The 26,054-nt window shown below is 39.7% G+C and overlaps 1 protein-coding gene across 1 annotated transcript; it reads left to right on the forward strand.

Annotated features, from left to right (window-relative positions):
- Nucleotides 1–18,691: 18,691 nt before the first annotated feature.
- Nucleotides 18,692–19,489, forward strand: LOC131680084 (uncharacterized). Its single transcript, XM_058960806.1, has one exon. The coding sequence runs from the start codon at nt 18,692–18,694 to the stop codon at nt 19,487–19,489; it is 798 nt and encodes a 265-aa protein (XP_058816789.1).
- Nucleotides 19,490–26,054: the final 6,565 nt, after the last annotated feature.

Below are 26,054 nucleotides of genomic sequence, written 5' to 3' on the forward strand. Positions count from 1 at the left end.
TATGTCGTCGCTGCGGCGAGGAGGGACATAAAGAGCGGGGGTGCACTAAGGCATATAAGTGCCTTATCTGCACCGCTAAGAAGCAAGCCCATAAACATGTTATGGGCGGACCTTCGTGTCCCTTCGGCGAGTTAAATAAGAAGAAGCCGTGAGAGTCACACAGCTAAATCTTAACCATTGTGCAGCAGCCCAACAGCTGCTGTGGCAGTCGGTCTCGGAGTCGAGGACAGATGTCGCCCTCTTATCAGACCCGTACAGCATCCCTGCCGGCAACGGCAATTGGGTGTCGGACGGGTCTGGAATGGTGGCAATCTGTACAACGGGAAGGTTCCCGGTTCAAGAGGTAATACACCCCTCTGCCGAGGGTGTGGCGATTGCCAAGATCAATGGTGTGTTCTATTGCAGCTGCTACGCCCCACCAAGGTGGCCAATAGAACAGTTCTACCAGATGATCGACAGGCTCTCGTCGGACCTCGTGGGCCGGAAACCGGTAGTAATAGCGGGAGACTTTAACGCTTGGGCAGTGGAGTGGGGCAGCCGCTGTACAAATAGCAGGGGTCAAGCGCTAATGGAAGCGCTAGCGAAACTCGATACTGTGCTAGCTAATGATGGCTCCGCTAGTACATTCCGTAGAAACGGAGTGGAGGCGTGGATTGATTTGACCTTTGCCAGCCCGAGTCTGGCTCCAGGCATGGAATGGAGGGTAGACGAAGGCTACACCCATAGCGATCATTTAGCAATCCGCTTTAAGATCAACTATGGTGTGCAGCATCCGAGGGCGGGAGATCCCTGTCAGGTACGCGGGTGGAAGTCCAATCACTTCGACAGCGAAGCTTTCACCGCGGCCCTGGGACTGGAGGCCAACACCGACAGTCTAAGCGGGGATGCGCTGGTAGCTGTTCTATCACGCGCGTGCGACGCCACTATGCCGAGAAAAACACTGCCAAGAAACGGTAGATGCCCGGTATACTGGTGGAGTGCCGAGATTGCAGCTCTACGGTCAGCCTGCCTCAGAGCTAGACGTAGGATGCAAAGGGCTCGCACCGAGGATGCAAGAGAGAACCGCCGTGAAGTGTTTCGAGCTGCGAAATTGGCCCTTAACAAGGCTATTAAAAGCAACAAGAGAGCGTGTTTCGACAACCTGTGTGAGAGTGCCAACGCGAATCCGTGGGGTGACGCCTACCGGATTGTGATGGCCAAGACCAAAGGGGGCTCCTTACCCCCAGAACGGTCTCCGGACCGGTTGGCGACGATTATCGAAGTACTCTTCCCGTCTCGAGCCGCAAGCCCCTGGCCACCTGCACTACGAGACAGTGCGGGCACGGTCGAAATGGTGGCTCCAGTGACGAATGAAGAACTACTCGCAGTGGCTAAATCCCTAGCAATGAACAAAGCTCCAGGGCCGGATGGAGTTCCAAACAACGCTCTCAAGGCAGCGATCATAGCGAACCCGAACATGTTCAGGCTAGCTATGCAGAGATGCCTTGACGAGTGCCGTTTCCCCGATAGATGGAAAAGGCAGAAACTGGTGCTGTTGCCGAAGCCCGGGAAGCCGCCAGGTGACCCATCGGCGTACAGACCAATCTGTCTGATAGACACGACTGGCAAACTGCTTGAGAGGATCATCCTCAACAGGCTCACCCCGTACGCGGAAGGTACGGACGGTCTGTCAAGCAACCAGTTTGGCTTTCGGAAGGGTAAGTCCACAGTGGACGCTCTCAACTCAGTGATAAATACTGCCGAGATAGCGATCCAACGAAAAATGCGAGGTATTCGATACTGTGCGTTAGTGACACTTGACGTGAAGAACGCATTCAACAGCGCAAGCTGGGATGCCATCGCGCTCTCGTTACACCGGCTTAGCCTACCGGTGGGTCTGTACCGGATCCTGGAAAGTTACTTCCAAAACCGCGTACTGCTATACGAGACCGATGCCGGTCAGAAAAGGGTTCCGATTACCGCCGGAGTCCCGCAGGGCTCGATCCTAGGCCCGGTGCTATGGAACCTCATGTATGACGGGGTTCTGAGACTGAAGTTCCCTCCTGGGGTCAAGATCGTCGGCTTTGCCGACGACGTAACCTTGGAGGTCTACGGGGAGTCAATTCCTGAGGTAGAACTAACCGCAGAACACGTGATTAGCACGGTGGAGGAATGGATGAGCGCGAGAGGCCTGGAGCTCGCTCATCATAAGACGGAGGTAGTTATCGTCAACAACCGCAAGTCGGCACAACATGCAGTTATCCATGTGGGAGAAGTCGCGATCACTTCACAGCGAAGTCTGAAGTCTCTCGGAGTCATTATAGACGACAAGCTGACCTTCGGCAGCCATGTCGACTATACGTGCAAGAGAGCGTCGACTGCTGTTGCGGCACTATCGAGAATGATGTCCAACAGCTCAAAGGTGTGCGCCAGTAGACGTAGGTTACTGGCAGGCGTTGCCGTATCTATCCTCAGGTACGGCGGCCCGTCATGGTCAAGAGCACTGAGGGTAACCAGTTACCTACAGAAACTGGAGAGCACCTACCGCGTGATGTGCCTCAGAGTGATATCTGCCTACCGCACGGTATCACACGATGCATCCTGCGTGATAGCGAGCATGATGCCAGTCGGGCTGGTCATTCGGGAAGATGAGGAGTGCTTTGAGCTACGTGGAAATAGGGGAGCCCGCGAGCGCACCAGGGTGACCTCGGTCGCCAGATGGCAACGTGAGTGGGACAACTCCTCGAAAGGTAGGTGGACCCACCGGCTGATACCTAGCATATCGAGCTGGGTGGGAAGACCCCATGGGGAAGTTCACTTCCACCTGACACAATTCCTGTCAGGCCATGGCTGTTTCCGTCAGTACCTCCACAGGTTCGGGCACGCGGAGGTCCCAGTCTGCCCGGACTGCCCAGGTGTAGATGAAACTGCCGAACACATACTGTTCGTATGTCATCGGTTCGACGTCGAAAGAAGAGCAATGCTTGACATCTGTGGCTGGGACACAACCCCGGATACCCTTATCCAGCGGATGTGTCAAACGGTGGAGAAGTGGAACGCAGTCTCGGCTGCTACCATCCAGATTGCCAGTAGGCTACGGGTAATCTGGCGAACCGAGCAACAGACGGCGGGCACGGCTAACTAGTGATTGGTTAGCTGGAGCAAAAAAGGCCAAGCGCAAAAAAAGGAGTGAATGGTCTGTTCATGCCGAGGCAGGTTTGGCGCAGCGAATGGCAACCGCGTAAGGGGTAAACCCAGCCACCCCGAAGCAAGACAGAAGAGTGAGTGTATAGGCGTATAAGTGGACTGCCTCATGCCAAGACGGGAGGGTCGTAGCGTAGTATGTTGGAACTAAGCTATCGATGCCTCATGGCGTGGCAGAGGAGTGAAAGGGTGAGCATCCAAGTCAGTTTCACACTGCATATTAAGGGTGAGCATAAAAGTCAGCCTCACAGGTTGGTAGAGGCTAGCACAAAAGTCAGCCTAGCAAGGAGTGAAAAAGGTGAGCACACAAGTCAGCCTCGCATGGTATGTCAGAAGTGGGGCCTAAGAAAAATGTCCCACATGGGATGCCAGGGGGGGTGACAAAGGTACAATAGAGTGGCACGATTGAGAGTGAATCAGGTGATAGGGTGAGCACCCAAGTCAGCCTCACATGGTATGGGTAGGGCGAGCACAAAAGTAAGCCTAGCAAGGAATGAGTAAGGTGAGCACACAAGTCAGCCTCGCATGGAACGTAAAAGGTGAGCGCAAAAGTCAGCCTCATGTGGGAGTGTTTGAGAGTGAATCAAAGTGCGATTGAGAGAGCACCCAAGTAAGCCTCATACAGGATGTATGATCGCGTGAGTGAGAGTGAATGAGTACATTTAGTACAGCCATCCCCCAGAAGTAATACCGAAAGGTAGTTCCTGGGAGGAATGATGGCGGAGCCCAATGGAGTTTAGTCGGTATTAATGGCTGGTCACCATTCGAGTCCGACACGCCCCCAGTGCACCCAGTGTGGTAGATTGGAACCTACCGTTAGCACGTGTACTGGGCTAGGACATAAAGGTCTTCTCCATTGTAAAAAAAAAACACAGACATTTGCCGATCTCGACGAACTGAATCGAATGGTGTGTGACACTCGGCCCTCCGGGCCTCGGTTAAAAAGTCGATTTTTACAGTGATTGCATAGCCTTTCTTTATATGAGAAAGGCAAAAAGGTAAACAGAACGTCGTGGCAGATGGACTTTCTAGAATCCAAAATCCAGAAATAAATCTGCTTGAACTGCGAAATGAAATTTACGAAAATAATGAAATATATGGATCAGAAATAATAAACAAATTCAGGAACCAATCAATAATCAAAATTTCGGATGATCGAAGAAAAAGCCCATATTTGAAATGCAACATATTCCCAAGACAAACCAGACTCGTTTTGCCTTTCTCATATAAAGAAAGGCTATGCAATCACTGTAAAAATCGACTTTTCAACCGAGGCCCGGAGGGCCGAGTGTCATACACCATTCGATTCAGTTCGTCGAGATCGGCAAATGTCTGTGTGTGTATGTGTGTGTGTGTATGTGTGTGTGTGTTTGTGTGTGTCATTTAAACTCACACAATTTTCTCAGAGATGGCTGAACCGATTTTCGCAAACTTAGTTTCATCTGAAAGGTATAACGCTCCCATAAGCTGCTATTGAATTTTTAGTTGATCCGACTTCCGGTTCCGGAGTTACGGGTTGAAGAGTGCGATCACACAGCAAATTCCCATATAAACTGGTACCACCATGATGTTCAAATGATGTAAAACATATTAAAATTGATGTAACATTACTCTAGTTTGCGGGTCTGGATCAATAATGATCAATCAAAGCAGCTTTGACCACATTGGCCACCTATGACGGTTCATGACGCCCCCGGGGAACCCGCCAAGTTCCTAAGCTAATATCACACCCATTCCCCAACGAATTCTTTACCAATCAAACATTCTTTGAATATATTGTACACTATCGACGATTCCGGAAGTCCGGAATTCCGGGCATATTCTACAATTATAGTCACATCGGTTCTTCGGTGATGACTGAACCGATTTTCTCAAACCAAGTCTCAAATGGAAGGCAAAATATGCAGTTGAGTATTGCGTCGCCGCCCCTCCCCCCCGCCTTGCCCGGGCACCTCCTTCATTACTCCCCTCCCCTTGGACCACCCTCACGCCAGCATTTCCTTCATCCACCCTGTATACCGAAATAAGATGAAGGATTTCTGACGCATCCTCCACTCCCACTCTACCCATTCCCTTCACTTTCAAACCCATTCCACCAACATTTCAAAATATAATCACATGAAGATAACATTGAGCTTATGCTGATTAAGCTAATTAAATATTATTCTTTTGCCTTTCTCATATAGAAAGTTTATGCAATTGCTCCAAAAACCGACTTCCTAACCGAGGCCCGGAGGGCCGAGTCTCATATAACATTCGACTCAGTTCGCCGAGATCGCAAAATATCTGTGTGTATGTATGTGTGTATGTATGTGTGTATGTATGTATGCATGTATGTGTGTATGTGCAGATTTGTTAACAAAATGTCCACATCGGTTTCTCGGAAATGGCTGAACGGATTTTTACAAACTAAGATTCAGATGAAAGGTATTACATTCCCATAGGTTGCTATTGAATTTCATTTTCAACCGACATCTTGTTGCGGATTACGAGTTGAAGAGTATGGTTACAAAACAAAATTTGTTGATTTGTCCACATCGGTTTCTCGGAATTTTCTGAACCGATTTGGCAAACTTGATTTTAAATGAAGCTCGCTCGGTCCATCAGCTGCTGTTGAATTTTGTGTGGATCCGAGTTCTGGTTCCTGAATTACAGGGTGATACGTACGATCACGCAGCAAATCTCGATTCTAACGAATTCTGCGATGAATGTAAAAAGGTGAATTTTTTTTCCAAAATGTAAACACAACTGTTGAATTTGTAGATCTAGGTCACCAACAGTCATTCAAAGTCTCTTTGGCCACACTGGCCACCATTGACGGATCCGGAAGCATCCAAATTCAGAATAACGGTTATATTGGTTTCTCGAAAATGGATAGACCGATTTGATCAACTTAGTCTCAAATGAAAGGTGTTGCGTCCCCGGAAACTGATATTAAATTCCATCTTCATCCGACTTCCGGCTCCGGAGTTACGGGTTGTGGAGTGCGATCACATAGAAAACTCCGATTCAAACCGATACCGCGATGAATGCAAAAAGGTGCTCTTATATATACTTACCAAGTGTAATAAGAATGAAAGACATTTCCATAATGTACGTTTATATTGTACGAACCAGCTATTAAATCATAGTTTGGAGAAATGAGAAAGGCACAATTGCACCTCTAGGTGGATTAAAACAGGTTTTTTACAAAAGTCAATACACGGATGCGGACCGATAAAGATTCTAAAAGCACATTTGGATCCCGGTGCACTGTATGGAATTTTTGACCCGCTGGAGATAGCTAAAGCCTGCAAAAAATTGATCCAAAATAATTTTAAAAGGGTTAAAATTCATTTTTCAAATATTAAACTTCCTGATCTAATTTCATTACAGGACCAACAGGATTTCATTAAGGGCTGTCATAACTTCAACCATCGAGGATATTAACTAATTTACATCAAGATTCAAAAATCTGTCTATTTTCCATGCATGCTCGGAAAAGTTGAAACCTTCATAAGCAATTGTGAAGATTGTAAATTTTCCAAGTACGAAAGAAAACCATTTACAATTCCGATAACAAGAAGAGTTTACGAGAAACCTTTTGAAAATGTTTTTATTGATGTCTACGTTAAAAAGATAGAAAAATTCCTTACTCTCGTAGATTCTTTCTCCTAATTCGCCCAAATATACAAAATCATTCACGAAACAGCAGACGAGCTAATCGAAACACTCGTCAAATATTTCAGATCGTTTGGGTTACCAAAAAAAAAACCTATTTTAATCCACCTAGCGGTGCAATTGTGCCTTTCTCAATCATGAATCACGAGAATGTGTGCGTTGTTTATATTCATTAAAAGCTTTTAAATGACAACTATATATAGGAAAATAAATCATTATTCGAGTTCTAAAATTTTGAAAAAGAAAAAACAGCCACGGTAATATTGAACTGAAAAAAGGTGCTAAATCGGCAAAGTCCCAAAAAGTCGATTTTTATAAAAAAAATTTTTCGAGATAACATAAAATCTCGACGTTTCATGCATTTTAAAGATGTTTGGCATCAAAAATACGAATTCGATTTCTGAAATTTCATGGGGTCCCCCCTTTGAAAAAAAATTTGAGTTCCGGCTTATATGGGAATTTCGTATGTGACCGGACGATTTAGTCTATATTTCCGGACTCATATAAGCGATCCGTACGAAATTTTATAAACATCTGTGGGGATATTATAGCTATCATTTGGGACTAAGTTTGTGAAAATCGGCCTAACCATTTCCGGGAAACTGATGCGAGTTCGTAAATTTTGAAAGATGGCCGCTTTTCCCGGGCACTTCCGGAACCGTCTATAGTGGTCAATGTAGTCAACGAAAGTTTGGTTGGCCGTCAGTGACCTAGAACAGCAAATTGAAATTGTTTGAGAGACGTTTTAGCGAAATTTTTACCTTTTTTGCTTTCATCGGAGTATCGGTTTGAATCACAATTTGCTATGTGATCGCACGCCACAACCTATAACTCCGGAACCGGAAGTCGGATCGGGATGAAATTAAATAGCCATTTACGGGGACGCAATACTTTTCATTTTAGGCCAAGTTTAATCGAATCGGTCTAGCCATCTCCGAGAAACCAGTCACATCGGTTATTCTGAATTTAGATACTTCCGCCGGGGCTTCCGGAACCGAGGATGGTGGCCAATGTGGCCAAATAGACTTTGAATGGATGTTAGTGACCTAATACTACAAATCGAAGCAGATGTGGTCATATTTTGGAAAAATTTTCACCTTTATACATTCATTGCAGAATTTATTAAAATCGACATTTTCTGCGTGTTCGTACTTATCACCCTGTAATTCCGGAACCGGAAGTCGGATCCATTAGAAATTCAATAGCAGCCTATGGGAACGTTGCACCTTTCATTTGAGACTAAGTTTGTCAAAATCGGTTTAGCCATCTCTGAGAAAAATGAGTGACATTTTTGGTCACATACACACACACATACACACACACATACATACATACACACATACATACACACACACAGACATTTGCCGAACTCGACGAACTGAATCGAATGGTATATGTCACTCGGCCCTCCGGGCCTCCGTTAAAAAGTCGGTTTTCAGAGCAATTGCAATACCTTTCTATTGAGAAAGGCAAAAAATTACTTGTGATCAAGCGCCTGGATTTCATAATTCAAAATTCAAAAAATCCATGAAGATCAGAACATTTCTCTGCATTTTGCGAGCTGCAGTAATTGTGGATTGTGGAACGTTTCCATAACACCTTGTTAGAAATGTACTTGGCAAACAGGAAAAAAGTAAAGCGATTTACACTGTACGAGGGACTCTCTCTCTCGTCACAGCATTATATAATGACGCCAGACACTCTACAACAAATTTCTCCCTAAGAGAGATAATTTTCGGAAATTCGTTATCCCTAAACATCGATGAAATAAATTTGGCAAAGCAAAGTAACTTGCAAACCGCAAGAGACAACATAAAAGTTTCGGCCGATAATCATAATTCAAAGCATCCTGCTATGAATTATGATGAGTTCAAAATTCTCACCACCCCGACAGTTTTGGTGAAAGGAAAGGCAAAGCCTTCACCTAGAGTTAACAGATACAGACTTATCGACATAAAAACACAGACCGATAAGACAGTAACGGACGAGAAAGACATAAAGACGCATAAAAAGCACGTAAAACACTTACTGGTCCCATTTTCCAAATTTAACTTACAGACACTGGCGTGCGCAAAGGGGGGGGGGGGCTATTGCCCCCCCTCCCTAATGCTTTGGTATTTACAAAAAATATTTAGTATTATTATAATGTCGAAAAGACATGTCAAACTTACTGCATATCTCATTTTGTTTAAGCAAGCCATGTTATCTTAGTTGGCGCAAGTTCGTTGAAATCAGGAATCTCTATCGATAACAAGATAAGGTTGCTGAGAGGAAGGGCTAACTGCAGCAAATATTCGGTTACCGGCTTAAAATACAAGAGTGTTGGTGATCAATTTGCTTTGACCAAAAATTATAAACTTTTTATTGCAAATGATTAATGCAGTCGGTAAAGGCATATATGGCGATTCCAGGAGGTATTACATGTAGGGTTGTGGTACCGGTAATACCGGTACCAAAAATCCCGGGAATACCGACTCATTTTTGGTACCGTAATACCGGTACTGAACAAAAGCCAGTAGCGGTATTTTCGGTACCATAAAATTTTTTATGACAAATATGTTAACTCTGCAGGAGATCTGTTTCAAAATGTCGGTCTGCAAGTTAACGTTTAATTATATTAATTTGCCTTCTAGATAAATCGTTGAGATAACACCTTTGTGTGGGAATGAGGTGGGGCCATCATCATAATAATTCTAGAAGTTAAAGTTTTATTAGCGACATTCTGATTGGTTTCCATTATTCACTGGGCGGCGCGTAATAAGACTATGGTCTGAGTCATGTCTGTATTTGGTTTGCTCTTAAACCTTTTTAAAAGAACGAACAGCGATTTAGTAGCTAACAGTTTTAGACTTGGTGAACTGCTTCAAATGGGGCGATTTGTAATTATTGGTGATCGGAAAATTCAGCAAAACTCCAAAGTTTAAAGGAAAACAAGGAGCCTTGATATGCATTAGAGAATAGTAGGCAAACGACATAAAGGTCGGAGCCAATTTTCAGAAAAGCAAGAGAGGAAATGCGATTAACCTGCTCGGATTTACTGCCATTCTCGCTTTGATTTACTGTTGTTAATAGGGTTTCATACATTTACCATCTATTCAAATCGACGAAAGTCGCACCACTTAGCAGTTATTGATTTCAAAGTGGCCTAGATTTCGAAATAAAAGAAGGTGCCCTATATGAAAAATATCTTCTGTGAAATAAGTCTTGCCATTCCGAAGCAATTAAAAACAAAAAAAAAACCTATTTTAATCCACCTAGCGGTGCAATTGTGCCTTTCTCAATCATGAATCACGAGAATGTGTGCGTTGTTTATATTCATTAAAAGCTTTTAAATGACAACTATATATAGGAAAATAAATCATTATTCGAGTTCTAAAATTTTGAAAAAGAAAAAACAGCCACGGTAATATTGAACTGAAAAAAGGTGCTAAATCGGCAAAGTCCCAAAAAGTCGATTTTTATAAAAAAAATTTTTCGAGATAACATAAAATCTCGACGTTTCATGCATTTTAAAGATGTTTGGCATCAAAAATACGAATTCGATTTCTGAAATTTCATGGGGTCCCCCCTTTGAAAAAAAATTTGAGTTCCGGCTTATATGGGAATTTCATATGTGACCGGACGATTTAGTCTATATTTCCGGACTCATATAAGCGATCCGTACGAAATTTTATAAACATCTGTGGGGATATTATAGCTATCATTTGGGACTAAGTTTGTGAAAATCGGCCTAACCATTTCCGGGAAACTGATGCGAGTTCGTAAATTTTGAAAGATGGCCGCTTTTCCCGGGCACTTCCGGAACCGTCTATAGTGGTCAATGTAGTCAACGAAAGTTTGGTTGGCCGTCAGTGACCTAGAACAGCAAATTGAAATTGTTTGAGAGACGTTTTAGCGAAATTTTTACCTTTTTTGCTTTCATCGGAGTATCGGTTTGAATCACAATTTGCTATGTGATCGCACGCCACAACCTATAACTCCGGAACCGGAAGTCGGATCGGGATGAAATTAAATAGCCATTTACGGGGACGCAATACTTTTCATTTTAGGCCAAGTTTAATCGAATCGGTCTAGCCATCTCCGAGAAACCAGTCACATCGGTTATTCTGAATTTAGATACTTCCGCCGGGGCTTCCGGAACCGAGGATGGTGGCCAATGTGGCCAAATAGACTTTGAATGGATGTTAGTGACCTAATACTACAAATCGAAGCAGATGTGGTCATATTTTGGAAAAATTTTCACCTTTATACATTCATTGCAGAATTTATTAAAATCGACATTTTCTGCGTGTTCGTACTTATCACCCTGTAATTCCGGAACCGGAAGTCGGATCCATTAGAAATTCAATAGCAGCCTATGGGAACGTTGCACCTTTCATTTGAGACTAAGTTTGTCAAAATCGGTTTAGCCATCTCTGAGAAAAATGAGTGACATTTTTGGTCACATACACACACACATACACACACACATACATACATACACACATACATACACACACACACACACACACAGACATTTGCCGAACTCGACGAACTGAATCGAATGGTATATGTCACTCGGCCCTCCGGGCCTCCGTTAAAAAGTCGGTTTTCAGAGCAATTGCAATACCTTTCTATTGAGAAAGGCAAAAAATTACTTGTGATCAAGCGCCTGGATTTCATAATTCAAAATTCAAAAAATCCATGAAGATCAGAACATTTCTCTGCATTTTGCGAGCTGCAGTAATTGTGGATTGTGGAACGTTTCCATAACACCTTGTTAGAAATGTACTTGGCAAACAGGAAAAAAGTAAAGCGATTTACACTGTACGAGGGACTCTCTCTCTCGTCACAGCATTATATAATGACGCCAGACACTCTACAACAAATTTCTCCCTAAGAGATAATTTTCGGAAATTCGTTATCCCTAAACATCGATGAAATAAATTTGGCAAAGCAAAGTAACTTGCAAACCGCAAGAGACAACATAAAAGTTTCGGCCGATAATCATAATTCAAAGCATCCTGCTATGAATTATGATGAGTTCAAAATTCTCACCACCCCGACAGTTTTGGTGAAAGGAAAGGCAAAGCCTTCACCTAGAGTTAACAGATACAGACTTATCGACATAAAAACACAGACCGATAAGACAGTAACGGACGAGAAAGACATAAAGACGCATAAAAAGCACGTAAAACACTTACTGGTCCCATTTTCCAAATTTAACTTACAGACACTGGCGTGCGCAAAGGGGGGGGGGGCTATTGCCCCCCCCCCTCCCTAATGCTTTGGTATTTACAAAAAATATTTAGTATTATTATATTGTCGAAAAGACATGTCAAACTTACTGCATATCTCATTTTGTTTAAGCAAGCCATGTTATCTTAGTTGGCGCAAGTTCGTTGAAATCAGGAATCTCTATCGATAACAAGATAAGGTTGCTGAGAGGAAGGGCTAACTGCAGCAAATATTCGGTTACCGGCTTAAAATACAAGAGTGTTGGTGATCAATTTGCTTTGACCAAAAATTATAAACTTTTTATTGCAAATGATTAATGCAGTCGGTAAAGGCATATATGGCGATTCCAGGAGGTATTACATGTAGGGTTGTGGTACCGGTAATACCGGTACCAAAAATCCCGGGAATACCGACTCATTTTTGGTACCGTAATACCGGTACTGAACAAAAGCCAGTAGCGGTATTTTCGGTACCATAAAATTTTTTATGACAAATATGTTAACTCTGCAGGAGATCTGTTTCAAAATGTCGGTCTGCAAGTTAACGTTTAATTATATTAATTTGCCTTCTAGATAAATCGTTGAGATAACACCTTTGTGTGGGAATGAGGTGGGGCCATCATCATAATAATTCTAGAAGTTAAAGTTTTATTAGCGACATTCTGATTGGTTTCCATTATTCACTGGGCGGCGCGTAATAAGACTATGGTCTGAGTCATGTCTGTATTTGGTTTGCTCTTAAACCTTTTTAAAAGAACGAACAGCGATTTAGTAGCTAACAGTTTTAGACTTGGTGAACTGCTTCAAATGGGGCGATTTGTAATTATTGGTGATCGGAAAATTCAGCAAAACTCCAAAGTTTAAAGGAAAACAAGGAGCCTTGATATGCATTAGAGAATAGTAGGCAAACGACATAAAGGTCGGAGCCAATTTTCAGAAAAGCAAGAGAGGAAATGCGATTAACCTGCTCGGATTTACTGCCATTCTCGCTTTGATTTACTGTTGTTAATAGGGTTTCATACATTTACCATCTATTCAAATCGACGAAAGTCGCACCACTTAGCAGTTATTGATTTCAAAGTGGCCTAGATTTCGAAATAAAAGAAGGTGCCCTATATGAAAAATATCTTCTGTGAAATAAGTCTTGCCATTCCGAAGCAATTAAAAACAATAAACATGTTTTTTGATTAGCACAAATCAATCATCTGAGAATAAGATCATCAGTTTGAGCATTCAATTTCAGTTTGAAGCTTTTTTCGAATTTTAAAAAAAAAATTCGAGTACCGGTACTTTACTGGTACTACCGGTACTGAGGGCTTCAGTACCGTAGTACCGGTTCTCGCCAAAAAGGGTCGGTACTGCGAACCCTAATTACATGGAAAGCGAGAACAAGAGAAACTTTCAACTTTCTTCTAAAACATAATAGTAATATAATCTTAGAAGAACTATATAGATGTTTTTATTTGGATAACAACTTATTCTACGTCTATCTTTTTACATTTCTTACAAAAGAAATGTATAGGATTCGCTCAAACTTTGAAAACTTTTTCCGAGGCCCGGAGGGCCGAGTCTCATATACCAATCGACTCAGCTCGACAAATTGAGACAATGTCTGTATGTGTGTGTATGTGTGTATGTATGTATGTACAAAATGTCATGTAATTATCTCAGTAATGGCTGAACCGATCTTAATGAAATTAGTTTCAAATGAAAGGCCTAACGTTGCCATTTGACACTATTATTTTTGATTTTCGATATGTTGTTTACTTTCTGAAATATGGGCGATTTTGTCAAAACACAGCAGGTTTTTTGCGAATAACTTTTGGAAAATGCCATATTGTCCAACAAACTTCACATTTATAGAAAGCTTAAAATACCTTTCTAACCTTTCTAACAAGCTATAGATTGTCTAAATCCGTGTACGAGCGGCGGAGATATTAAACATTTTGTATTTTTAGTCCTCGCTTACCAATTTCCACTAACTAAAAATGAAATTGTTTCATACGGAGTATTGCTTTACTGGTGTTTTAGGGGCAAAACTAAACCGATTTTGAATATCGGGGTATGAAAACACATCTACGTGATTCAAGGAATTCGATGTTGAGAACATTTTGTGAATTACCTTTATAATAAATTAACTATTTCTCAAAAATCAATATATAAGTTCACTTCAAAGACAAAATAATGTGTTGATAAAGAAACAGTGAGTTCTAGTATTTATTCCTTGGATTAGGCATTGCGTTTAATCATGAGGTAAATGTTGGATGGTATATCAATACACAGATCAACAAGTAATTCACCTAGTAGTGAGATAAAAGATTTCTCATATAATTATACTCGTGGCGTCACCGAAAGCAACTGTATGTTTGAAGCCCAAAAATCTAGCGAAAATTTAGCTCTTTTCCTTTTACTACTCACATTATTTATGACAAGAATGAAAGAAATCAATATATCATAATAATATACCTATAAAAATAATGTCACTGCATTAACCATCATTTGCCATTCCTCATACGCCCCCACCCATCTCTCTCTCCTTCTCTCTCTCTCTGTCTCTCTCTTCTATCGCATCTATCTAGCTATTTCTGTATCCATTTCTAAGTTGTGTGATAAGATCTTCTGCCACTCTGAAATATTTATTAATTGTAATTGCGAAGGTTTGAGAAAACAAAACTATTTTTTGTCTGCTGCTACATCAACTCAATTTTAATTCAATTGTATTCAAAGCCTGTATCTACACTATAATTAAGGAAATTCATGGCTATATCCGAAAAATGTTTGGCTTAACTGGGTAATATGAAAGTTTGACGATGAAAATTTTCAAAAGGGACATTCCACGTGCGGTATTCAAACTATTCGTATCTCTATTGAATTTTGAATGAAATATATGCTCAAAGACTGAAAGCTGAAGCCAGCAGGATTGGTCTTGCCATCAACGTTTCGAAGACAAAATACATGAAAGGAAGAGGTTCTAGAGACGACATTGTGAACCTCCCACCCGAGTTCGGATTGACGGTGACGAAATCGAGATGGTCGACGAATTCATGTATTTGGGCTCACTGGTAACCGACGAGAATGATAAGAGCAGAGAAATTCAGAGACGGATCTTGGCGGGAAATCGTGCTAACTTTGGACTCCTGAGGACGCTCCGGTCGAACAAAATTCGCCGCCGCACGAAGTTGATTATCTACAAGACGCTGATTAAATCGGTGGTCCTCTACGGCCACGACACCTGGACTATGCTCGTGGAGGACCAACGCGCTCTTGGAGTTTTCGAACGAAAGGTGTTGCAGATGGAAGACGGAACGTTGCGCAGGCGAATGAACTATGAGTTATATCAGCTGCACATTCGTTGTATTGTTACGAACTTTCATGAAAAAAACGAATCAAAGACCAAAAATATCCACAAATCAGGTCCAGGAAAAGAAGTCTCCCAAAGTACCCACTCTCGATGGGGGATGCAACTGCAATGTGTCTTCTAACTTATCGTCGTCCATATCTGGATATACTGAGTAGTTTGAACCATTTCGTTTTCACAGTATTGGTCTGTATAGGACTTATTTATCCATATTTTCTGCACGAGAATTCCGAACGAAACAATATGAAAGCTATAAGGATGAATGGAAAGAGACTGCATTGCAGTCAACTGAATGCACGGCTTTTATGCTATCACATGGCCTAGACATTTCACACTATTTACTTCAATGCAAATAAAAGCTTTGAAATATCTACCTGTCTCATTCACGAATCGCATTCTCCCTGTCGTTCTCTGTTCAAGGGGCTTGAAAGCACATGTGACCTTGTCTCACTTTACTATATTCAATTGCGTGTTAAAATACTGGACCAGTAAATTCTATTCTGTACATAAATCTTTTTTTCGGGAATATGTGACCAAAAAGTAAACTTCGAATTCCAAAGCAAATTGAACGTTAAAGTAGAAACACCAGATAATCTTAAAACGACGCCGCCAAGTAAAGAAGCATGAAAACAAAAAGAATAAAACCAAAAAAAGATGGAAGCCCTAGAAAGTCCATTGCATATTTATTAGCCTTTTCTCAGAAGATGGGATTTTCAAAACATTTCAAAACTTTTTGATGCAATGGTTCTCAAATTCGTACAATCCGGTTTATTCATTTTCTTAATTCAAAAATGTTTTTAGCTTCAAATATATGACCGCTTCATTTTAATTAATTATTTCATTCCGTATCTTTTTATTCGTTTTGTTCATCTGCGTTCATTTTACTTATTTTATTCGTTTCATTCTTTGGATTCACTCTGATCAGTTTATTCTTTTTGTGCATTTTTCTCATATCATTCATTTCATTGTTTTCATTGTATGAATTTTATTCATTTTTTCCAGTTTATTCATTTTGTTCAGTTTCTTCATTTTAATAATCTGACTACTTTTTCAGTTTCAATCATTTCGTCAAAATAATTTATTTGATTCAATTTATTTCTTTATATTAATTTATAAGCTTTTACCATTGTTCAATTTTTCATTTTAATCAATGCATTTAATTCTGCCAATTTTCTTCTTTTTATTCATTTTATTACTTCAGCTCATTTTGTTTATTTGATTCGTTAGTTTTATTTATGCATTTCATTTATTTTTTACTTTATTCATTTTGTTCATCCATTCTTTTTATTCATTTGATCCATTTCATTAATTTGATTCATTGTATTCACTAGATGAATTAAATCAATTTGATTCATTTGATTAATTTGATTAATTTGATTCTTGTGATTCATGTGATTCATTTGATTCTATGATTCATTTGAGTCATTTGATTCATTTGATTCAATTGATTCATTTGATTCATTTGATTCATTTGATTCATTTGATTCATTTGATTCATTTGATTCATTTGATTCATTTGATTCATTTAATTCATTTGATTCATTTGATTCATTTGATTCATTTGATTCATTTGATTCATTTGATTCATTTGATTCATTTGATTCATTTGATTCATTTGATTCATTTGATTCATTTGATTCATTTGATTCATTTGATTCATTTGATTCATTTGATTCATTTGATTCATTTGATTCATTTGATTCATTTGATTCATTTGATTCATTTGATTCATTTGATTCATTTGATTCATTTGATTCATTTGATTCATTTGATTCATTTGATTCATTTGATTCATTTGATTCATTTGATTCATTTGATTCATTTGATTCATTTGATTCATTTGATTCATTTGATTCAAATGATTCATTTGATTCATTTGATTCATTTGATTCATTTGATTCATTTGATTCATTTGATTCATTTGATTAATTTGATTCGTGTGATTCATTTGATTCATTTGATCCGTTTGATTCATTTGATTCATTTGATTCGTGTGATTCATTTGATTCATTTGATTCATTTGATTCATTTGATTCATTTGATTCATTTGTCTCATTAGAAGCATTTGTTTCATTTGATTCATTTGATTCATTTGATTCATTTGATTCATTTGATTCATTTGATTCATTTGATTCATTTGATTCATTTGATTCATTTGATTCATTTGATTCATTTGATTCATTTGATTCATTTGAATCATTTTATTCATTTGATTCATTTGATTCGTGTGATTCATTTGATTCATTTGATTCGTTTGATTCATTTGCTTCATTTGATTCATTTGTCTCATTTGAATCATTTGTTTCATTTGATTCATTTGATTCATTTGATTCATTTTAATCATTTGATTCATATGATTCATTTGATTCGTGTGATTCATTTGATTCATTTTATTCATATCTTTAATTTTATGCATTTCATGTTCAGTTATTCGTTTTATTTCATTCAATTTGTTAGTATGAGTCAATTTATTCTATTAATCTTATAACTATTTCTAAATATAATCTTAATTTTTATTTAATAACCTAATCTAATTTGATTCGTGTATATTATAATTTTGGTTTACATTAATTTTTCTACTCATTTCATGAATTTAAAAACCTATTATTTCATTTTTTGCTTTACTTTTTTATTTCGTTCGTTTTGTTGATTTCTATAATTTATTCAGTTTATTCGAGATTTTATTCGTGCAAGACTAGAAACTGTTTTCATCCCACCTCTAGTTGGGTGCCTACTTCTCGTGAGTTCTGCAAACTAATCCAATAGTGAAATTTGTAAGAAATGTCTCATCTCACTGCAAGGTGGATTAAATCGGTTTTTTTTCATTTTAACGACTTTAAATTAGCTAGAAATTACTAAGTAGGAAAAGTTTTAAAAAATTAGTTATGAAAGGATTTGGAATATACAGATAGGAAAGCTGTCGCTTCTCATGGTAAAGAGGGACGATTCTGCTGTTGCCGTGAAACATGGTAAATTTAAGCAATTCGTAGTAACTCAGTTTGTTTATTTTTGTTCGCGTATTTTGGATCGTTTTTTTTGTGTATATTCAGTGATTTTTCATTTAGAATAGAGTTTGTGCCCTCGCCTAAGCTGCAGTTATTGATCAATTGACTCATAATTTGTGATTCTCGGTCGTGCGGTGACAATTGACAAACATTTTGTTCTCCCAAAGTGTCGTCGGTAGTGATAGAATCCTTGTGGTGAAACCGTGGATGCATATCGGGAAAGCTTATTCACGAAGTAGCTACTGTTGCCTACCTGTAGGCGATTCGCAATGGATTCGATCTGCCTGCAGTGCTCCGAGCCGGTAACCACTTTGAATCAGCTGAAATGCCAAGGATTCTGCGACAGAATCATGCATCTATCGTGTTCAACGCTCACTCGTCCAAAATTGGACATGATTAACGACTCAGCGAATATATTCTGGCTCTGCGACAGCTGTGTGGATTTGATGAAATCCTCCGCAGTGAATGCAGCTTTTACAGCATTGAGCGAAGCGTTCCGTTTGTTGACCGACACACATAAAACAGCGCTTGAAGCATTAAAGGCTGAAATGGAGAAAACCAGAAAATCAGTGGAATCCGCAACGACATTGCCTGCAACTCCCATATCATGGCCCGTTCCAAATAGAGCTGGAGCCAAACGTGCTCGCGAGACCGAGGATAATAAATCTCTTTCTAAATCCGATGTCCCCAGCCTAACGTGTGGCAAGAAAAAGGGTGATGTAGCAAAGGTACCCACAATCACTGTTCAACCCGCTACTAGTAAATGCTGGATTTATTTGTCGCGAATTGCCACCACCGTTTCTGAAGACGAGGTTGGTGCTATGGTTAAGGAGTGCCTTTCAACGGACGATCCGGTCGAAGTGATAAAGTTAGTGAAAAAAGACGCAAATTTGAGCGGGCTTAATTTCATTTCTTTCAAAATTGGTGTTGACCCTAAACTTCGTGAAATGGCCCTCAATGCCGAAACTTGGCCGGATGGGATGTATTTCCGCGAGTTCATCGACTTTCGGCAAGAATGTTCTAATGACGGGAAGCAGGGGTTTCGGAAAACACCTCGACTGGGATAAATCCATCGCAAATAGCAGTTATTTTAGACTACGCACCGACAATTCGCCTGTTGATCAACGGCAACCGGGACGCACCGTAGAAAGCAATATGGAATCCCCCAATCCTCCCAGCACAGTCGTGCCTCTCGCAGTCAGCAGTATCTTCAGTCGTCCCGGCCCTGTGTCTGGGAATGGAGAGGGGGACTTCCAAATTGCCCTCTTTGGCAAGTATTTTAAAAATAATTTTGATGAATCAACCGTTTTTCCTGATGGAACTGCTTGTTCTAGCTCGAATGCTTCCGACTGTCAATTAATAAGTCAACGATGTCAGCCGTCAGCTGGAAACCTCCTGAGGAGCACTTCAACTTCCATCACGGGTGCTACCAATTCATGCAGTTCACCCGCGCCTTCTGCTGTTAGCAGTCATTCCAGTCGCCCCGGTGTGCATTCCAGACGACGGAATCAAGGAGTGCCGGTCAGCCTTCCGTGCCTAAAATCGTCGCCCATCCACTTATACTATCAAAATGTGGGTGGCATGAATTCCTGTGCAAATACCTATCGCCTAGCTACCTCGGACTGCTGTTACGACATTATCGCATTGACAGAAACATGGCTAAATGAGCAGACCCTTTCCAGCCAGGTGATTTGCTCTGACTACGAGGTTCTCAGATGTGACCGGAGTCCTCTCAACAGCCACAAATCCTCCGGAGGCGGTGTTTTGCTCGCTGTGCGTCGTGGATTAAAAGTTCAACATATAACAAATGATGCTTGGAGCAGCATCGAACAAGTATGGGCAGCGATAAAATTGGGAAATCGAACATTATATATATATATATGTGTTGTTTATTTCCCTCCCGATAAAATTCGCGACTCTGCACTAGATGATTCTCATTCTGAATCATTGACTTCTGTTGTTGCGATGGCGCAACCCACTGACGAAATCATGATCCTCGGCGATTTCAACCTTTCTACAATAAAGTGGCGTTCCATTCATAACGGATTTCTACAACCCGACCCAGACGAATCAGTTTTTCATCCTGGCAGCATTACTCTTCTGGATGGCTATAGCACGGCTACACTTCTGCAGATTAACAGCACAACGAACGAGAACGACCGGATTTTAGATCTATGCTTCGTTAATGCCAGAGATCAATCGCCGCATATTTCCACCGCCCTCGCCCCGCTAGTAAAGTATGTTCGCCTCCATCCGCCTCTTCATCTTACACTCCAGGACGTACCGCCTATGAAGTTTTCGAGCCACGCGCCCACCGTGTGTTACAATTATAAGCGGGCCGACTATAGCAGCATTTTGAATATTTTACAAAGTATTAACTGGGATTCTGTGCTAAGTAAGGATGATGTGAACTCCGCCGCTGAAACGTTCTGCCATATAATGAGCTACCTTATCGATCGTCATGTCCCAAAGTGTAATCAACGAAGTGATCAATCCCCCTGGCAGACAGCCGAGCTACGTCAGCTAAAAACTGCGAAAAGAGCAGCATTACGAAAGTTTACCAAACGCCGTACCTTGTCACTGAGAGCTTATTATGTAAGGCTCAATAACGATTTTAAAAAACTGAACAGTTTTTGTTTTTCAAACTATCAACGAAAAATGCAACGTAAGCTTAAGTCGGATCCTAAATCGTTTTGGAGATACGTCAATGACCACCGGAAAGAAACCGGCTTGCCTTCTGCAATGTTTTTGAATGGCGAAGCTGGTCATGATTCACAAGCCATATGCAAATTGTTCGCCTCTAAATTTGCGAGTGTGTTCGTCAGTGAGACATTGTCCTCGCAGCAGATTGACGTTGCAGCTAGCGGCGTGGCCCAACTCGAACGGTCAGTGAATGAGATTCGTGTAGAGCACTCGGATATTGTATCAGCAGCATCCAAGCTTAAAGCATCGTCATCTCCCGGGCCAGATGGTGTCCCTGCTGTGTTTTTGAAAAAGTGTATATCTGGTTTGGTGGAACCACTCTGTCAACTATTCAAAATGTCACTGACAACCGCGATTTTTCCTCAATTGTGGAAAGCAGCTTTCATCTTTCCTGTCCACAAAAAAGGTGATAAGAGGAACATTGACAATTATAGAGGAATTTCTGCGCTCTGTGCCATTTCCAAGCTCTTTGAGTTAGTCGTGGTGGAGTCAGTGTTTTTTCACTGTAAGGAATATATTTCTAAAGACCAACATGGATTCATGCCGAATCGATCGACGTCGACGAATCTACTATCTCTAACCTCTTTTGTGTCCGAAGGGTTCGATGCGAATCAACAAACTGATGTTATATATACTGACTTATCTGCAGCTTTTGACAAAATCAATCACGATATCGCAATCGCTAAATTGGAAAAACTTGGCTTCAGTGGATCACTCCTGCGATGGTTCCAATCCTATCTCGTTGGCCGTCAACTCAGTGTGAACATAGGTGATGCATACTCCAAACTATTCTCCGCAACGTCTGGAATTCCGCAAGGAAGTCATCTCGGACCTTTGATATTCACTCTCTATTTCAACGATGTAAACTATCAGCTGAAAGGGCCACGGTTGTCGTATGCAGATGACCTGAAAATTTTCAACAGAATTAAGAGCCGAACGGACGCACTTTATTTGCAGCAGCAAATTGACACTTTCAGCAGATGGTGTGAAAACAACCGAATGAATCTGAATCCGGCGAAATGTTCTGTGATATCGTTCTCCAGAAAAAAGGATCCCATTGAGTTTGAATATAACTTGTCTGGAGCTCTTGTTTCCCGGGTGAGCTGCGTTAAGGATCTTGGAGTGCTGTTAGATTCGAAACTTACATTTAAGAATCACATTTCGTAAGTTGTTGGTAAAGCATCGCGAAGCCTGGGCTTCATCTTCCGTACGGCTAAATCCTTCACAGACATTTATTGTCTCAAAAGCCTCTACTGCTCTTTAGTGCGCTCCACGCTGGAGTATTGTTCGTCAGTCTGGAACCCGAATTACATGAACAGCAGCGATCGAATTGAAGGCGTTCAACGAAAATTTATACGGTATGCTCTTCGACGCCTGCCTTGGCGCGATCCTTTTCGTCTACCAAGCTACGAGAGTCGGTGTCAACTCATCCAGCTCGATACCCTTCAGCGCCGTAGAGAAACTGCAAGAGCCTTATTCATCTCTGATCTTCTGTCAGGACGCATCGATTCTCCAGATTTACTAGAGCGAGTCAACATCCAAGCAAGGTCCAGAACGTTGCGCGGAAACGTTCTTCTGAGAGTGCCGTTTCGACGAACTATTCAAACAGCTAATGCCGCTATCACGGGACTACAACGCCTCTTCAATCGTGTGTCGCACCTGTTCGACTTTCATTTGTCTCGGATAACTTTAAGAAAGCGATTCCTGCAGTTTTTTAAATGTAATTAATTTAAGTTTCCATCATTGGGGCCGAGTGCGGCCTGTTGATGCGTGCGATAAATAAATAAATAAATAAACTCTGCCTAAGCACAACTCCTACCAGCAGAAGACAAAAAAATAGTTCGGAAGCTTCTAAGCCTGTTCCTATCCAAGTAACAATTGAAGTTTTATAGCACGCTACAAGTGCAATTTTAGTTTAATTGTGAAAGCCAAAAAATATGTGTTTAAATATCTTATTTCATGGAAAGTAACAGATATACAATTCCGCCTATAGGACAAAAGATTTTGGGGAACCATCAACATTGAGATTGCCTGATCACAACGTAGCAGCAAGTTCATAAGGCGATCAGTTCAGCAGTCACATAACTATCGGATAACACACGAGGAAACTGGGGTGGCATTACGCATCTCGATTCGATCAAAATTCTAGCGACTCGACCTTGTTTCGCATTAGGTATGTATTTCGAACCGAGCTCGAAAGTAAATTTTAGTTCGAGTTCGCTCGAAGAAGTACTGAATTATCGAGAAGTGTTGGCATTATGGAACCATAACAATCGAACTGGAAAACGACTCGAGTCGAACGTATTTGCTGGATAGTTTTATTGCGGTCGACTTTCGTTCGAGATTATGATTTGTGTTTTTATTTCATGTCATTCTTTTAATTGGTTGACAATCGGAATACTTAGAGGATATAAAATTACCAAAAAGTGTAAAAAGCTCCCACATACTTTGAGCTACTTTATGTTGTATCTATTTTCACTATCAGGAAAGTATGTTGTTTGGAAAAGTAATATTAAATATTGATAATAAATTATCCTACACAAAGTAATAATAAAAAAGTGTTAAAACAGATGGAGCAAAGTGAAGACACCTTGACTTGTCTAATCGCTATTTGATAGATGTGTAGAATCACTAGATTTCAAAGTGGTGATTTAAACAATGTTATATTCTAATTGATGGATTTGATCCCGACTATTATACCTTAATTGTTTTCAATATCACAATATTGCCTTGAACTCAATGCCATAATGTACGTTTGTTACACCAACAGAGTTACAGAATGTTATCTTATATAGCAAAGAAGTTTGAATCAAATTGAATTACTAACAAATTTGAATGCATCAACCGATTAAAAATTATGCCATCTACAATTTCTAGAAAAAACACTTCATTTTGATTGTGTTCTCCCTATCTCAAGTTGTGTGCTATAATAAAATTACTAAATTAACTAACAAGTACACGGAAAACCCCGCAAACACGAAAACGAATTTTTGTCTTGAGTGTTTCAACCAAAATGGCTATTTTAACGAACAACTCTCGATAAACATATGATTACGGCTTAAAAGCCAACTGTCAAAATTCTCTTTGAAAGGAAATTTCGGACAAACCGTTATTCGCCAATTACAGATCTTGGTAGAAAGCGAAAGAGAAAAGTTTTCTCTTTCATTACCTGTTATGAACTGTTGTTAGCCAGTAACGGTTTGTCCGGAATTTCCTTTCAAAGAGAATTTTGACAGTTGACTTTTAAGCCGTAATCATATGTTTATCGAGAACTAGTTTTTAAATTTTTGCTATCAGCTTCCTGAAAAAAACCCTGAAAACCAAAATTTTAATGCAAAATTAGCCATTTTTATTGAAAAGGGCAGTTTGCTCGCTATGATTATTTTCCAAAAGATTTGATAAAAGCGGTTTCGAAGTTGTGTTGTTTTAAACAATTATTTAGATATTAAATATGTTATTTAATCTAAGAATAATTGTGAATAACTCATTCTGCAGATAATACATTCCATCATGCGACTGAGGTACAAATAAGAAACACTACCAGCTAGGCATTTCGATGTTTCGGTGCTTCAACTTAAACAGCGAGATATATTAAAATTTTGTGGTAAAAAGTTCAAGAATACAGTTATGTCTAATTAAGATGATGCCCAAGCATTGAAAAAAGGTGGTGTAGGTGAGTGACGTGAACAAATTATGAACATGTTTGGGTCAATTTAATTACCACTATCACTATTTTTATTCTGTGAATTTGACGCTCATCGGAAAAAAACAAAACAAACTGCAATTTTCTTTGCACTGAAAAAAAATCTTAGGTTGAATTAAAATTATCATACGATGAACAAAATCATTACTCGTTTTCTGCAACGAAGCATATTCGTGCATTGTAAATAGTTCGTTTCGTCTAATTCACGAACTGAAAAAAATGTCATCTTGATGAACGAAAAGTTAAGTAGTTTTACATATTTAATGTACGGGTTATTCAACGTCAAATTTACAACCACAATTTTAATTCCTACCAAAAATTTTTCTTGCATTCTTAGAACAAAATAATTGACATCTATTATTTGTTTTGGTTGAATACGATAGATTTTTTTCAAGCTATGAGTTTTTGAATTTTATGAATTGGACCATTTTTCAACCACTGATAACTAGTAAACTCTTACGGAAAAATTTATTGCTAATAAAAAGTGCGTTTTCGAATGAGCTCACCAATAAAAATTTGATATAGTTTTTTTGTTATTTATGTTATGAATTCTGCAAATGTTAGAAACATATTGAAAAAACAAGCTTGGACTAATAGTTTTTTTTTATTTTATGAAAACATTTATAATTATATTGAGAACCTTATTACTTTACGAGATATTCCAAATAAAGCTGGCCCATAACATGGCGTTTAATGTAAAATTGCCCTTTTTAATGTTATAATTGTAATATTCCGCAAAATATTTGAGATCCATCGCAAAATTTTTACACAATATTTTTAACATGATTTTTATTATTTGAAGAAAAAATAAAAAAAATTGATCCAACTTAAAAAAAAAAATTCTCAATTTTGCCGACAAGCTCATGCGAAAATGCTATTTTTTATAATAAATATTTTTTCCATGCATCAAATGCTTTCCGAGAAAAATTGAACATTTTTCAATCGAGAACAGCGATTGAAAAATGTTCAATTTTTCTAACTTCAAAAGTTAAGAGTTGAAGTAAATATTTTATTCAGCCATAATAAAAATATTTTTAGCTAAACAATGCAAGAAAAAAAAATTGGACCGAACTAAAATTTTATTTGTAAATCTGACGTTGATTAGCCCGTACGGTGCATAAAAGTTATCATTGATGTCTAAACTATTTTTCGTGAATGAAACAAAATGATTCGTTCTTTTATCAATTGTTTTATATGGTATAAATATTTTTGGAAAGGGTTAATTT

This window comes from Topomyia yanbarensis, chromosome 2 (genome assembly GCF_030247195.1).
Source record: "Topomyia yanbarensis strain Yona2022 chromosome 2, ASM3024719v1, whole genome shotgun sequence".
Classification (NCBI taxonomy): Eukaryota; Metazoa; Arthropoda; class Insecta; order Diptera; family Culicidae; genus Topomyia; species Topomyia yanbarensis.

Bases quoted from the DNA above. Each gene is read 5' to 3' on its own strand.
- LOC131680084 (XM_058960806.1), top strand. From the start codon at position 18,692: ATGGATTCGATCTGCCTGCAGTGCTCCGAGCCGGTAACCACTTTGAAT.